Here is a 14,976-nt window from a genome sequence, read left to right on the forward strand (position 1 = left end):
CCTAGATTTTCCACACAAAACAGTATCTGCTATGAATAAAGTATCTCAAAAAACTCGTAGGCCTAGATTTTCCACACAAAACAGTATCTGCTATGAATAAAGTATCTCAAAAAAATCGCAGGCCTAGATTTTCCACACAAAACAGTATCTGCTATGAATAAAGTATCTCAAAAAACTCTTAGGCCTAGATTTTCCACACAAAACAGTATCTGCTATGAATAAAGTATCTCAAAAAACTCGTAGGCCTTGATTTTCCACACAAAACAGTATCTGCTATGAATAAAGTATCTCAAAAAACTCGTAGGCCTTGATTTTCCACAAATATCGCCATATTTGACGTTATACAAGGGAAATGTATAAAATCTGGGGTAACTAGCCCTAACTTCCATTTTTATTATTAAAGAAAAGAAACGCCAGAATCAATCTTTACAATCTACAAAAATGTTTAAGATATCATCTAAATAATTATGTGTTTTAAGATAATATCATGCAACCTAGAATGTTTAAACACCATAAAGTATTTAAGAAGCACAACAGGATTTCTTAGAAAAATAGTGAAATACGAGTACATCTTAAAAGTTTTTCTTGTTAATAGCTATTTTTATAAGAACAGATTGCAAGATTTGGTTAAAAACTTACTTCCGTAAGATCCCCGGATTCATAGCGATTAGACGGAGCTCGCCTAGACCGCTGGTGATAAAGGGCGCTAGAGTGCTCACTTAGACCAAGATCGTTTGTCATTTCGCTGAGGTTGCGGTCCTGAACTTCCTTATGCTATTAAAAGGTAATCTTGCTCACATAAGTTATGAAATTTAATTACACTTATTTTCTTTTAACATTCTACAGAATGTAGCATCTAAGCATATACCATCGTCGTCTACAAACAAATTACAAATGTTTTTTTTTTTTACTGTTTGTTTTTAAAAAGAAATTAAAACACATTTACTTTATTGACAAACCAAATTAAGTCTTCTGAATATTTTCAATAAAACATAAAAGTTGAAATACTCATTACGCTGGAACGTCAAGAAAACTCACTATAACTGTTATTTAGGGACAGTGCATTTGAAAAATAGATCTGAAGCCAAATTCTCACCTGTTTAACTTCATTCTTGCTATAACGTTTCTTATAAAAAAACCACAGTAAAAATGCTACAATCGGAGCAATTCCTAATATAGCAACAATGAGCAACACGGTTGTTGTCACGTCGAAGCTTTTCTTATTATCATCGTTGTTGTCTTCTGCAACGTCCTCTTCCGAATTGCTAGGGGGTACTGTTGTCTTGGCTCCTTCGGGCGAGGAAGGGATGGAAGTGGAGGTAGTTGAGGAGGTGTAGGAAGAGACGTTTGAAGATTGTGAAGAAACGGGGGATATATTTTGGGAAGGTTTGATTGGGGAGGGGGCAGCGGTGGGGGGGTTAGGTAGGAAGGGATAGGAGGGAGGATTCGGGTGATAAGGCGGAAAGGGCCGGCGACCAGGGCCACTGCTCGGAAGACCGGGGATAGAAGATTCATCGATGGAAAACCATTCTTCAGGACCATCATTAGGCTTCAGTACTCGAACATAAACTTCAATCTTGGCCTACATAAGTAAAAGATGCCTGACATTCCACATGACTATTGAATACATCGCAAAGTAGGCTTAGCTAGCTTTAGCATAAGGTGTGCTCAGAGCTCACGATTAATGATTTTTATTGGCGTCATTATTCATCGTGAGGACAAAAAGAACATAGTTGATTCTAATTATCGAAATAATAATTTTGTGAAATCAAAAATAGTAAAAATTCGTAAATAATAAGCTATATTTCTTTCATTTTCATCAAGATTAATGTTTTTCTTGAGTCAGTTTTGAGAATCTTACATTTTTAAAAATGAAGTATTGTACTCCGTATTTTTGAGGGGAAAGCTACTAAAGCTATCTGTCTGTTGCTATTCATGATTTTAAGCTATTAACCAGGGGAAAAGCAGCCATTCAGCAGCACCCTATAATCCACTACCCACGTTAGAGGAATGACTGTCGCTCTTAAGACACAGCCATAGCTTAAAGTGCAAGGAACATTTGTGGCATCGCACGGATTTGAACCCGGGTCGCTAGCTCCGAAATTCAAAGCTCTACCACTAGTCGTTTTTAAAAATATAATAAATAAATAACGCAAACATGTTGTACTTTAGGTCATTCTTGTTTAAAGATAGTGTGTTTGGTTAATTTAACCTGTTAGTTTTATTATTATAATCTAAAACACATAAAGTTGGAAACGACTTTGTGTAAAGAATTCCCAATTCTGATAACCGAAACTAAAGTTACAAGAAATATTTATATGATTGTAATTAAGCACAAAGGGCTATCTGTGCTCTGCCCACCACGGGTATCGAAAACCAGTTTCTACCATTGTAAGTCCGAAGACATACCGCTGTGCCACTGGATGGGAACAAGAAATACATCAATTTTTCAGTAGCATGTTGTAGATTTTAGTTTGATTGATACTCGAAGAACACACCTTGTTTAAAATAAGTTTCAGACTAAGCTGTTTAACGAAACGACAATGATGTTACACGTTTAGGTGATAAAAAATGAAATGAAGCAGTCGTCTCGATTTGTTTAGATTTTAACTTATAATTAGAACAAATTAAATTTAGGATAAAAATATCATAAAACAATAAGTATCTTCGGAGCTAATTCAATAGACATCTAGTACTTCCAAAAATGTAATAATCACTAAATATGAAAAATTAATAACGTCAAAGAAAAGAAATTATCTTTAATCAAACATTTAAATTACCAGTCAAACTTTTTAAAAACACAAGATACATTGTTTTCATTCAACCTAAAAAATTCCTAGGAAATATTATATTAAATAATTCTTTAAACTATTAACATAATGTGCACCTACCATTTGATGACCATCATAAGCTGTGATGAACAGGTAGTAGTCATTTCCAGCCTATAAAAAGAGTTTAATAGCTGTGAAACTAAACAAAATGTAATTGTAACCATAATTCAACAAAAACGAAATACCAAAAGAGTCTTGATTACTGCTAGATATTAAATATTGAGTAAGATATAAACAACTGGATTATAATCACTGGTTACAGCCCTAGTATAAATAAGATTTGAGATTCCAGGAAATCTGTTAGATTATACAGCATACTTATTCATTTTTTTTATTTAGTTACTCCAGCGATATATTTGGGATAGCAGACATCCGCTAATCATTTGAATAGTATACAATCTTTCATGCCAAAGGGTTTGTTTGTTGGTTTGTTGTGAATTTCGCGTAAAGCTACACGAGGGCTATCTGCGCTAGCCGTCCCTAATTTAGCAGTGAAAGACTAGAGGGAAGGCAGCTAGTCATCACCACCCACCCCCATCTCTTGGGCTACTCTTTTACCAACGAATAATGGGATTGACCGTCACATTATAACGCCCCCATGGCTGAAAGGGCGAGCATGTTTGGTGAGACGGAGATTTGAACCCATGACCCTCAGATTGCGAGTCATGCCAAAGGGAAACAAGGTCCTTCCAAGAGCGTCAGATAGAATTTACATGTATTAAAATTATTTTTGTAATACTACATAGCGTCCAAGTGTTAAAAGACACTACAACAGTTTGTTAAACGAATAAAAATAAAATATTTTAAAAGATTCAGCTTAGAAGACGTAGATGGAAGTACTTCCCTCGTTTTCCTCAGGAACTCAACTTTTAATCCCAGATATTATTATCTCTAATGAAATTGGAACCAAGACGTCTCGTTTCCCGAATTGCAACCATTCAGCTAATTTCCGTTGTCTAGTGAAAACAGTTAAGGATATTGTAGCCTTTGACCCTAATTGGGAGTGATAAAAGCAATCATGTACCAAACTTCCACTGTTAATGTAATATTTTCAGATAGATTAATAAACACACACACAGGTGATGCTTTGATCGTTACCAAAATAATGTCCGGACTGACTAACAAGTACACTCAAATGGTGTCTTGAATGTTAAATATTGTCCATTTGAAACAGCAAACACGCATATAGAAAGTATCAGGCAGGCATTGTCTATGTAGAGATGGTTCGGATCGTTCGTTGAAATGGTATTTTAAATATCTCCTCAATAGATCATCAACTTTACAATATTATACCATGTTTCCTTTTATAATAATATCTATGTAATGACTGAGTCACAAGTTCTGGGAATGTCTGTAAATATCATAACAAAAAGTTTGAATTTCTTGTTCTTCTTTTTCATTACATGATAACTCAAAAACCAAAACAATGATGTTAACCAAATTTACTGAGGTGACATAGCTTCACACAGAGTATCCTTGTGTATAAGTATTATTAATCACTAATAGTAATAAAAAAACAATAATACTTTTGGTGTTAACGATGTTATCATTATCCCTTGAAGTTAGCTTTCTTACAGAAATTTGGTGTTCCTTTAAGAGGCGTAAATACAGAGTAAAACAGGAATTACCAGCCAATAATAGATAAACAATAAATATTACAGTTGGAAACTCATTGTATTAAAACTTGGTTATAAACACAACCTTCATATGTCTATTGAAACACTGCATTAATAAAACAAGTAAAGAAAATAAAAAAGGGGATTATATGTAGGGTTAGCTAATATCAATCCTTCAAAAACAATGCAAACAAGGTAGTAGAGATTGCATTTGCATCATCCTACATAATAGCACAGGCAAGAATTAATATATAGAAATATATATAATTATTCAATCACAATTGAGTTTAATTTATCCTACTTCTGTCTGTTAACACTCTACTACATTGTGTGGCTAAGCTAATATGTAGAGATGATGCAAATGCCATTCCTACTATCTTGTTTACATTGTTTTTGAAGGATTGATATTAGCCATCCCTACATTTACTTCTTTTTTTCAAAAGTTTTTTTCTTTACATGTTTAACTATTAATGAAGCATTTCCGGGATGGACTAACAAATATACGTAGCTAGTACTAAACAAGCAAGAATTTCTGATGGCGTGGATAATCTGGACAAAAAATACAGACAGACTCAATTAAAACATATGAAACGCAAGTGATGTTTGAATGTTGCATACCAATACATATGTTTTTCTCTTCCAAAATACTTTACATCATATCTAACGATATTATAATAATAAATTCTCCTCATATACGTATATATATATGCAAACATTACTTTTTTATAGCTGTTCTTCTTGACTTAATACTAAAGTCACTACTAGTTAAATTGCTGGAAAAAGCGCATATGAAGTCAACTAAATCGCCTTTTTTTTGTTTTTTCTTTACAAGTTATTAGAAAAGACGTTATACAGCTCAAGATAGGTTTGTTTAATTTCGTACAAAGCAATACGAGGGCTATATGTGCTAGCCGTCCATAATTTTGAAGTAATAGACTAGAGAAAAGGCAGCTAGTCAGCACACCTACCGCAAACTTTTGGGCTACTCTTTACCAAGGAATAGTTGGATTGATCGTTACATTATAACGCTCCCACGGCTGAAAGAGCGAGTATGCTCGGCGATGGGATTCGATTCCACAACCCACAGATTGCAAGTCATGCCAGGCCCAAAAGTTTGTTTCCATTTTTAGTAGCTCAAAGCAACACAAGTTAAAAATAACAATTTACTATTAGATCCTACTACATGAACCCAGGCAAGGGACTGACAATAAAATAAATCTGGTAATCACATATATAAGGATTAATATATATATAATCCACAAGGGGCTCAGCGGTAATTCTAAGGATTTATAACGCTAAAAGTTGGGGTTCGATAGACTAAGCATAGTTTTGCGTTTAACAATACACACATGTATATATATACCTATACACTTCTACAAAGTTTGTTCAGTGAAGCAAGTTAACAAATCAGTTGCATTAATAATTATCACTAGTTACCGCCCATAAAGCATAAATACATTTAAATGTTCGTGATTAGTCTGATTGAAAGGTTCATGGTCATAATTAGCAAATAGATATCCTTGGTAATTAATACTCTCTTCCTGATTTGTCTCTTCATCTGTAGGACATCTGCACAAAACTAACTGCTGACAAATACATGCAAACTGTGATCCATCATACCACTTGCCAGAGGAATATGATTCATCAGACGAGGATTCATCTTTCAGCAATCCACTGATTCGAAGCATACAACAAATAACTTGAAACTACAGCAAATCTAAAATTCTTAAAGCAAATCTAATATATTTAAAAGATAACCACGGGGAAGTCATATACTTAATTTGTTAGGATAAAACAATAAACGACACCAAAGTGTGATAAAATGTTCACTTATCCGTATGAGTCTCAATATATATAATACGTGTAAACCGTATCAAATCGTCAATCATTTATATTTATATGCACATACATTTTCAATATTTTCTCATTATGTTCATAAAAGTCTAAATTTTATTAACATGCTCATATTTAAAAATTTTATGACATTCTGCTCTTCGGTGGCTTAGTGGTAAGCTTGACGGTTTATAACGCTAACATTTGGGGTTTAATCCCTGTGCTGAACACACTGCATCTTTTAGCTTTTTGCCTAAACAAACAAGTAACCTTACTCTCCGTATAAATATGTGTGTAAATTTCAAACACTTTCTTAATATGTTTAAGAAAAGTTTAACGAATTAATGATAATATGTGAAAACTAAAACATTAGCTGATCCGAATTCTGATTAAACAAATGACCATAAGCAAAATCAATCTTGTAATTAAACATTACCTGACTAGATGTTGAGCTACACATTTCAGCCACGATAAAGTTGAAATATTTCTACAGATAACTTTGGTCACCTCGATTAAAAATGAACCGAAACGACATTAACGCTTAACAAACCTGATAATATATCTACATCATATACCACGTAGGATTGGGTCATACAAATATTGGGATAATATGATAATTTCAAAAGTTATAATAACCAAAATTCAAAGTTGCAGACAGAAGGAGACATGTTTTAAAGGAGAGGAAAAGTTATCGTCAAAGAAGCTGGAAAATTTAAAGGTAAAGTGCACTGAATATTTTTGATGTACAATCAAGTTTGAGGTTCATTTTTTATAACATAAGCTGCGGTAAAGAAATGAGGAACAACTAAATAACAGGACCTACAGCAGGGCCATGGAACGCTAAAAAATACGACCACTCCCATAGTCTGAAAAAAAAAACTATGAGCCTGCTGTGGTGCACATGGCACGTGGTATTTTCATTGCACGTACTAAACCCTGCCATTAAAGTGAACAATACACGTCTGTCAGTTTAAAAACTTTCAATTAGATCGTACAAGATCCGGGAGCGCGTGGAGGCGTCTGCAAGCACTTATTCGTGGCACGTGTATCAAAATCCACCTTAAGATTTAAAAAAAAAAGGGAATTAGGTTATTTTTGTTCATTATATGCACGACGACTGTGTCATTCTTAAACTGATAACGTTATGTACTTTCTCAGAATTAATAATTATACCTAGGCCTCTTTTGTTCTGAAGCGGAATCTTGTAGAAACATTTTTGTATGCATGGCCGTACATTTCAGCGTATACCGACGTTTTAATCTGATAGTTTCATCGTCTATTTACAAGCTTCTGTAGACAACTGACTATTAAACTGTTAACGAAAAACACCAAGAGGGAAGAACGTTAGTGAACGGGAAAACATTCCATAAGTAACACAGTTATTTTATTTGCCGACATAAGATGACAGATATATCAAAATGGAAGCAAAATCCCACTGTAACATTAGAGTAACGTCTTACTGAATTACATTACATAATGTACAATTATTTAGTGTTATATTAAACTTATTAAAATAGGAATGATTTCTATTCAATAAGATCACATAAACATCAACCAATGAACAAACATAACACAGTGAGGGTTTCAAAATAACATCAATCTTAAGTGTCCAGGGTATTCCCAATGGATCATGGTACGTTTACACGCAATTTCTTCAACGCTAAATAAGGAAACGATAAATACTAACAATATTGGTTTCTAGTTGTTTAATACAAAATTGTTGAAGCTGATGATCTTATAGTATCACCGTAAAAATAAAGTAATTATCATGACGTAGATTACGAAGAGTTTTTCTGAATAAAAAAGCAGTTGATTTTTTAACGAAAGAAACCAATGGTAAAAATACCACAAAGGATAATTTGCGAATGGATTTTTTAAATAAATGCAGTTGATCCTTGAGGTTCCCAAACTTTCTTTACCCAAGGCTTTCAATGACATTAAGCATCCTAAACGAAGACCCCCCGCCCAGTGAATCCATACAAATGGAGTAACTTACCTTCTTTGTAAACAAAGTTTTTTTAAGAGTGAAAGAAAATAAAATGAAATTAAAATTTTATGGTCATGTGGGAGGGGGTATTTTTATATGTGCTGTAGTTCTATTGAAACCAAATCACGACCTCCTAGGGGCCCCCGAACCCCAGTTTGAGAACCTCTGATTTAAAATAACACTATACGGTCGTTATTAGAGTATAATATATTTGACCAGAGCGACATTGCAACATGAATAAATTACTTTTTTTTATATAAACAGGTCTTAGTGGATTGAAAAGGGAGTGTTTTTCTTCCTGAGCATTCCGAATAGCTGCCATAAATAGTTTGTAGTTTGTTTTTAAATCAAAGCAAATCGAACCCCAGATTAGGCGTAGTCCATAAACTTACCGCTGACCTACCGGGGGACTGCTGCCATAACTAATTAAAATACAGGTCTGGGTGAAATGCCGTTCTTTGAAATAAAATTTATAAAAATGTTGAACGCTATCTAAAATTTGCTTTTTTCCCCATAAATTTTACATGAGAGGTTTTTTTGAAGCTTATTCAGAACATTTCTCAATCCCCACTTCCCAGTTAATTTATTTATTGGGTCTATAAATCTGTAAGTGTATCCCACCAGGACGAGTTTCAACCTATTATCTCTCGATTTCACTACAAACCCAGCAACAAGATATGTACATCAGCTTCAGTCACTATTTATCATTCAGCGTTCATCAGACTGGTAGCAACTACTCTGTTCGCAGCCAACACTACAAACCCAGCAACAAGATATGTACATCAGCGTCAGTCACTATTTATTATTCAGCGTTCATCAAACTGGTAGCAACTACTCTGTTCGCAGCCAACATAACGCTACAACATCTTTCTTACCCAAAATATTTGACCTTCACCGTTACCAACTCCACTCCATCTATCAAAATAAATTAAAATCTTTAATAACCAATGGGTGTGCCTCTTACTGTCAAAACACTCGTTCACGTGCACCTGGGGATCAGTCATTGGGGTTTGTACATTCAACGACCAATTAAAAATAATGAAGAGCAAAACAAGGCATGTGCAACTGTATACACTAATGGAATGTCATTATAGTACATGCGCATTTAAAACACAATTTCAAAGTAATTAGAAAAGAAGCAGCTAAAGCATTATACGCGCAGACGAGAGAGCACAACACATCAAAAGGTTTTACATGTTATGTATAAGTACGAAATACATTACAGAATAGATGACATCTTTCCATCTAACATTGTCCATGATGACGTTGCGAAACGGGACTTCAATTTCAGTTTAATTAGAGTCAAACTTTATTGAAACCACTAAAACCGAGCTCGGGAGCAACAAATTATTTTGAATTTAACTGGTGTTAAACCCTGATGAACTCGCAAAGACGAATTGTTAGGTGCAAAAAATATCCTCAGTTTAACTAGAACCAAGTCCTGATGACATCGCAAAGTCGAAACATCAGCGTAATATCACGTTTTAGTGTATTTGAAGTTAACAGTTCTTCTGTTTCTCCTACTATCAAGTTATATATATATTTGTAATTTATTAGAATTCCCTTTGATGATTAATTACGGTCAGGTGATGTTATTTCAATGAACTAGATTCTCTTACTTACCAATCATGGCTGATTGATCTAGATATCGATTCTTTTACTTACATATCATGGATGATTGATTTAGATATCGATTCTCTTACTTACATATCATGGATGATTGATTTAGATATCGTTTCTCTTACTTACATATCATGGATGATTGATTTAGATATCGATTCTCTTACTTACAAATCTTGGCTGATTGATTTAGATATCGATTCTATTACTTACAAATTATGGCTGATTGATTTAGATATCGATTCTCTTACTTACAAATCTTGGCTGATTGATTTAGATATCGATTCTATTACTTACAAATTATGGCTGATTGATTTAGATATCGATTCTCTTACTTACAAATCATGGCTGATTGATTTAGATATCGATTCTCTTACTTACAAATCATGGCTGATTGATTTAGATATCGATTCTCTTACTTACAAATCATGGCTGATTGATTTAGATATCGATTCTCTTACTTACAAGTCATGGCTGATTGATTTAGATATCGATTCTCTTACTTACAAATCATGGCTGATTGAATTAGATATCGAGAGAAATATGATACATTTGCTATCTGCCGTAACCACAATTTATAATATATTTGGCAGATAAAAATATTTCTTTACACAAAACGAAGAGTTCTGTGAAAGCATCAGTTTTTGCGTGTGTTTTTTTTTTCTTCCTGCAGGTGTAGTCTGGCAGTTATAGAGAAAAGTTCTCGACTGTTCCCAGCCGGTCCACTCAAGGTCACCTGTAATTACAGATTTCAACCAAAGCCCTTTATATTAAGATCTATACGTTAGCCCCGAGGTACTTGTACAAATCGCAGTCATCGTTTTTTTCCCCCTTTCTTCTAAGTATTCAGCCTAGCTTACGTGTATAAAAAAATCGAGGGAAAGTTTCTGCGTAACACGGAGGAGCGCCACCGTAGCACGTGTCATTTTCAGCATGTCAACTGAGTGGTGTTTCTGCTTCATTATCACATTCCTCTCTTTTTTTGTGTGTGTGTGTGCACGTACACGTGTACAACAAACGACGGCGGAACATTTATTAATTCAGTCTTATGGAAAACGTTTGAATTCAAAACCGGACACCGTGTCTACAACGAATTGATATTACCAAACTGTAACTATAGTTTCGAAAACTAGGCATAGTTGTTACGAGAAGCACTCAAGTGGAAACTAAACTATATACAAATTTTCAAAAATAAATAAATAAGTAAAGAATATTAACTGGCAAATATAAGCGATACTATGACCATATTGAGTTTTGGAACGACTTTTTTAAAATATTTTTTTTATTATAGCGAAATAAATTAACAACGAAATACATAATATATTTGAGGTAATGCGTTTTCGCTTTGGAAAACTATTTGAAAATGGCGAAGCTGTCGCCTTTATCAAACGTTGATTATTCGTCGAGAAATTTTTTATAGCAATTGAAAATAAAATAACTTTGATTTTTAAGAAACGTAGAAGAATCGAAAAGACACCACATGGACCAATGGGCTTACACCAACTAAATACTCTGTTCGCGCAAAGCTACACGAGGGCTAGCCGTCCCTAATTTAGCAGTGAGAAGGCAGCTAGTCATCACCACCCACCGCCAACTCTTGGGCTACTCTTTTACCAATTGGGATTGACCGTCACATTATAACGCCTGAAAAGATGAACATGTTTGGTGGGATGTGGTTCAAACCCGCGACCCGTAGATTGCGAGTCGAGCGCCCTAAAAACCTGGCCATGCCAGGCCTCTGAAAAACAAAATATCGAGTGTTAGTAAGCTGAATGTTCTAAGGACGTTCTTTCAATTGTTTTTATTGTGAAGTGTTTTTATTTCCTTCTCTGTGTTCTTTCTGAGAGAAATGATCCATTTTATAGCATTAATATTTTACCAAAGGGCAGAGAGCGGTGGAATGTGTGTCGGATAGTCAACTACAAAACAGAAACTGACGATCACAATCTCGTTTATTACCACGTGGTGTGGTTCTTCAAGCTGCATTCACTCTCGACTGAAAGCTACTTTTGCAATTAAAACATTTTCTATTGCTAATCTCTTTTTGTGTTCTTATAGTCTGTACAACCTATTAAACATGAGAGATGAACGGGATGACGTTATGTTAGGCCTGAGGCGAGGGCGAGTTGCTTTCCTTGTTATTAACCAAATTCGGTTTCATCCTGGTAGTTTCTCAAGACACTCGAGGCAAAACACGCCTCGATTTCAGACGAAACATTAATCATTTAGTTTTACTTTGCTAAGACCTTTCACTTGTAATACTTCAAGGAAGAGAAGTATTCGATCATTTTTGTCCAATTATCTCACTTAATAATTGGTTGTTTGTTTCAAAAATAAAAACACCTGCTGTTATTTGAAATAAGATTATGTGCTAGGATTCGAGTTTGTGAGATTTTATACATAGTTGAAAAGATCAAACCCACTTAAAATGCTTCAGAAACCCATTGCTTTTCACGTTTACCAATGATAAAAATCCCACATAAAAATATCTTTGACATTCCTTCAGTTTTTGAAAACTTAATTTCGTAACAATAAATATCTTGTGTGTTATATTTAAATAAAAAAGCTCCTACCTCAACTGTGAAGGCGAGTGAATCGTTTGAACACCGAACGGCACAAGCCCTGTATTAATACGTTAACTACAAAAATGTATTTAAAGTCCGTGTATTTTTCCAATTTTCAAAGCTCGTCGATTTACTTTTGAAAGATATCGAATTCTAAAACCTGAAAAGTATTCAACATGTCACAAAAATGTGCCTTTAAAATTGTTGAGCTTTTATTTTTATGTTCAAACATCCTTCAGTGTCCACTGTTTTGTAATTCATATGGTTTGACCATAAACGTCGCAAGCAGAATCCAGATAATAAAGGCAACGGTAAAAAAGAAAATTACACAAACAGGTACAAAAAGTATTTTGGAAAACAGTACCAATAACAGCCAAGCCAATTATTGAAACCATGTAAACCAACTGAGTTAATAATTACAGTTATTAATACAGTTTTCTAATCAATATCGGAATTTGTCATTTTATACTATTCCTAAAGTATAGGACTTATTTTTTTACCTGCTTGTGTGATTTTCTTTGTCTTACAGGTTTTACGCATGTATGCGATAATAAAAAAGCAAAATGCTTATTTCGCAATTTGTCATTTTATGCCATTCCTAGAATAAAGGACTTATTTTTTTTTACTTTTTTACCTCTTTGTGTAATTTTCTTTGTCTTTTTTTTCGATTGACTTTTTTATACCCTTGTCTTTATTACCGCCACTGGGAGGGAAACAAAGATGGAAATTAATCAAGTATGTAAAAGATTTGCCTAACTTCGGCAAGCAGGGAATAGGAGGAGGGGATTCCGGGACGTGCTTCCCCAGAAAATTTCTAGAATTAGAGTATAAATGTGGGCATATTTTTACGTAGTAGGGGTCAAAATATGGCGGAAGTCTGGAGAGAAATAGGCTAAAGAGAAATTGAGCAAGTAAGAAGTTTAATGACAAACTTACATTGTTTCCTATTTCTTACTTTAATCTATTTATCTTGTCTTTTAAACTTTTTCTCCAGCTATAAAATTTGTTTTATAATATGTATCTGTTTATGGCAAACAATACATTGGACCAAAAAATGATTCCAATTTGAAGAAATCGCCAACCTATGGAAGTTTATAAGGAGCCCGTAGTGAAGATGAGGCCCCCATTTATCTATTCTGATACTTTTGTTGACTAGCTTTTCTTCTTACACCATTCAATAATTGTGTAGTGCAAACACTAGCTTTGATAATAACGTTTAATAACCGACTGCAAGTGACAGGTTTGCTCAGGAGAAAAAATTCCAACATTTACTTTCCTTTAATTTTAGTACACTGTATTTAAATTTTGTTCTCTGTTGTAACCTAAGAACAATTGCAATGCTTGTTCGGCAACATATATCACCGTTCTGAGGACGTTGCATGGATTTTCTGACATAGTTTATTACCAACTGACTTTTGCCAATTATGGAAGTTTACACAAATAGGGATGAACGCGATTTATAAGGGTTGACAGCCGCAGTAAACTAATTTGGCTTCTGTGACAAAAAACGGATATCACAAAGGTGGATAGATTTTAGTAGAAACAAAAGAAGCAGAAATTCGATAATTCTGGGAGGTTAAACTTCCTTTATGAAGGGGTGAACTGAAGATTTTTTATATAGCATTCATGTTATTAGTACTAGATGTATCTCCTATTAAATATTTTAATATCAAACTATGATTCTGTTTTGAGATAACTGTATTATTAGTATTTAATGGGTTTATAACAAGAACACGACACAGAAACTTATTTTTTATTAACAGAAAAAAAATATTTTACCTTTCCGTACTTATCCTTCTCACCTGTATTTCTCGTTGTTTGTCTGACAGCACTGTTCTTTTTTCTTATGCTCAGTTATGTTTGAACAATATTGTAGTGACAGAATCATAAATATCACTTCTTAATCCACTGTTTTATTAACATACTGTTTCATAAGTCGTTAATTTTGGGCACATTATTTTTTTTTCAAATCAATTTTCTTCGTCGGTGAGTGAATCAGTCGAAATTTTGAAATAACTAATAGATTTCAAACAAAGTTCATGTTTTATTGGACGACATATTTGTAGTACACATGCGCGAGGTTCTGCTTTACCACCATCTTCCAAGACGAAAAGCTACCTATCAACTTTAGTAATTTACTATAATTGTAAATCATTGTTAAGCGCTTTGTAACTCATACTATTCTGCAGTACTGTCCTCGAAACTATTTCTGACACTTTTATTTATTTACTTAATTTCCATCAAAACATAGCGCTATGTATTCACAAATCACGAATAACATGAGTAGCAATCAGAGATATACAGTATATATATATACCACTACAAATATACCATTTATGAATATTGTACGAACTGTAAATAATGATGAAAGATACACCAGCGGTTAATAATATGTCAATGACGTGCTACAAATATGCCATTTATGTGTAACAGCCAGAAATATACCAATGGTAAATAAAAATCAGACAAAAATCAAACCATGTGAAATAACTAGAGATATACCAACTGCCCCCCCCCCCAGTAGT

The 14,976-nt window shown here is 33.9% G+C and overlaps 1 protein-coding gene across 3 annotated transcripts in view; it reads right to left on the reverse strand.

Moving 5' to 3' along the window:
* The window catches only part of LOC106468352 (tyrosine kinase receptor Cad96Ca-like), a 66,157-nt gene that overhangs the window by 11,430 nt on the left and 39,751 nt on the right, over positions 1–14,976 (reverse strand). For 2 of the 3 annotated variants that reach the window (XM_022396690.1, XM_022396688.1), the window contains exons 4-6: positions 2,892–2,942; positions 1,097–1,582; positions 640–774 (exon numbers count right to left, since the gene is read on the reverse strand). In XM_022396690.1, coding sequence (XP_022252398.1) covers positions 640–774; positions 1,097–1,582; positions 2,892–2,942 — 672 coding nt within the window. Of the gene's footprint in view, positions 1–639; positions 775–1,096; positions 1,583–2,891; positions 2,943–6,716; positions 7,092–14,976 lie in introns of those variants that run through there. The other variant, XM_022396691.1, reaches the window with a different exon arrangement.

This window comes from Limulus polyphemus, unplaced genomic scaffold (assembly GCF_000517525.1).
Source record: "Limulus polyphemus unplaced genomic scaffold, Limulus_polyphemus-2.1.2 Scaffold2977, whole genome shotgun sequence".
Classification (NCBI taxonomy): Eukaryota; Metazoa; Arthropoda; class Merostomata; order Xiphosura; family Limulidae; genus Limulus; species Limulus polyphemus.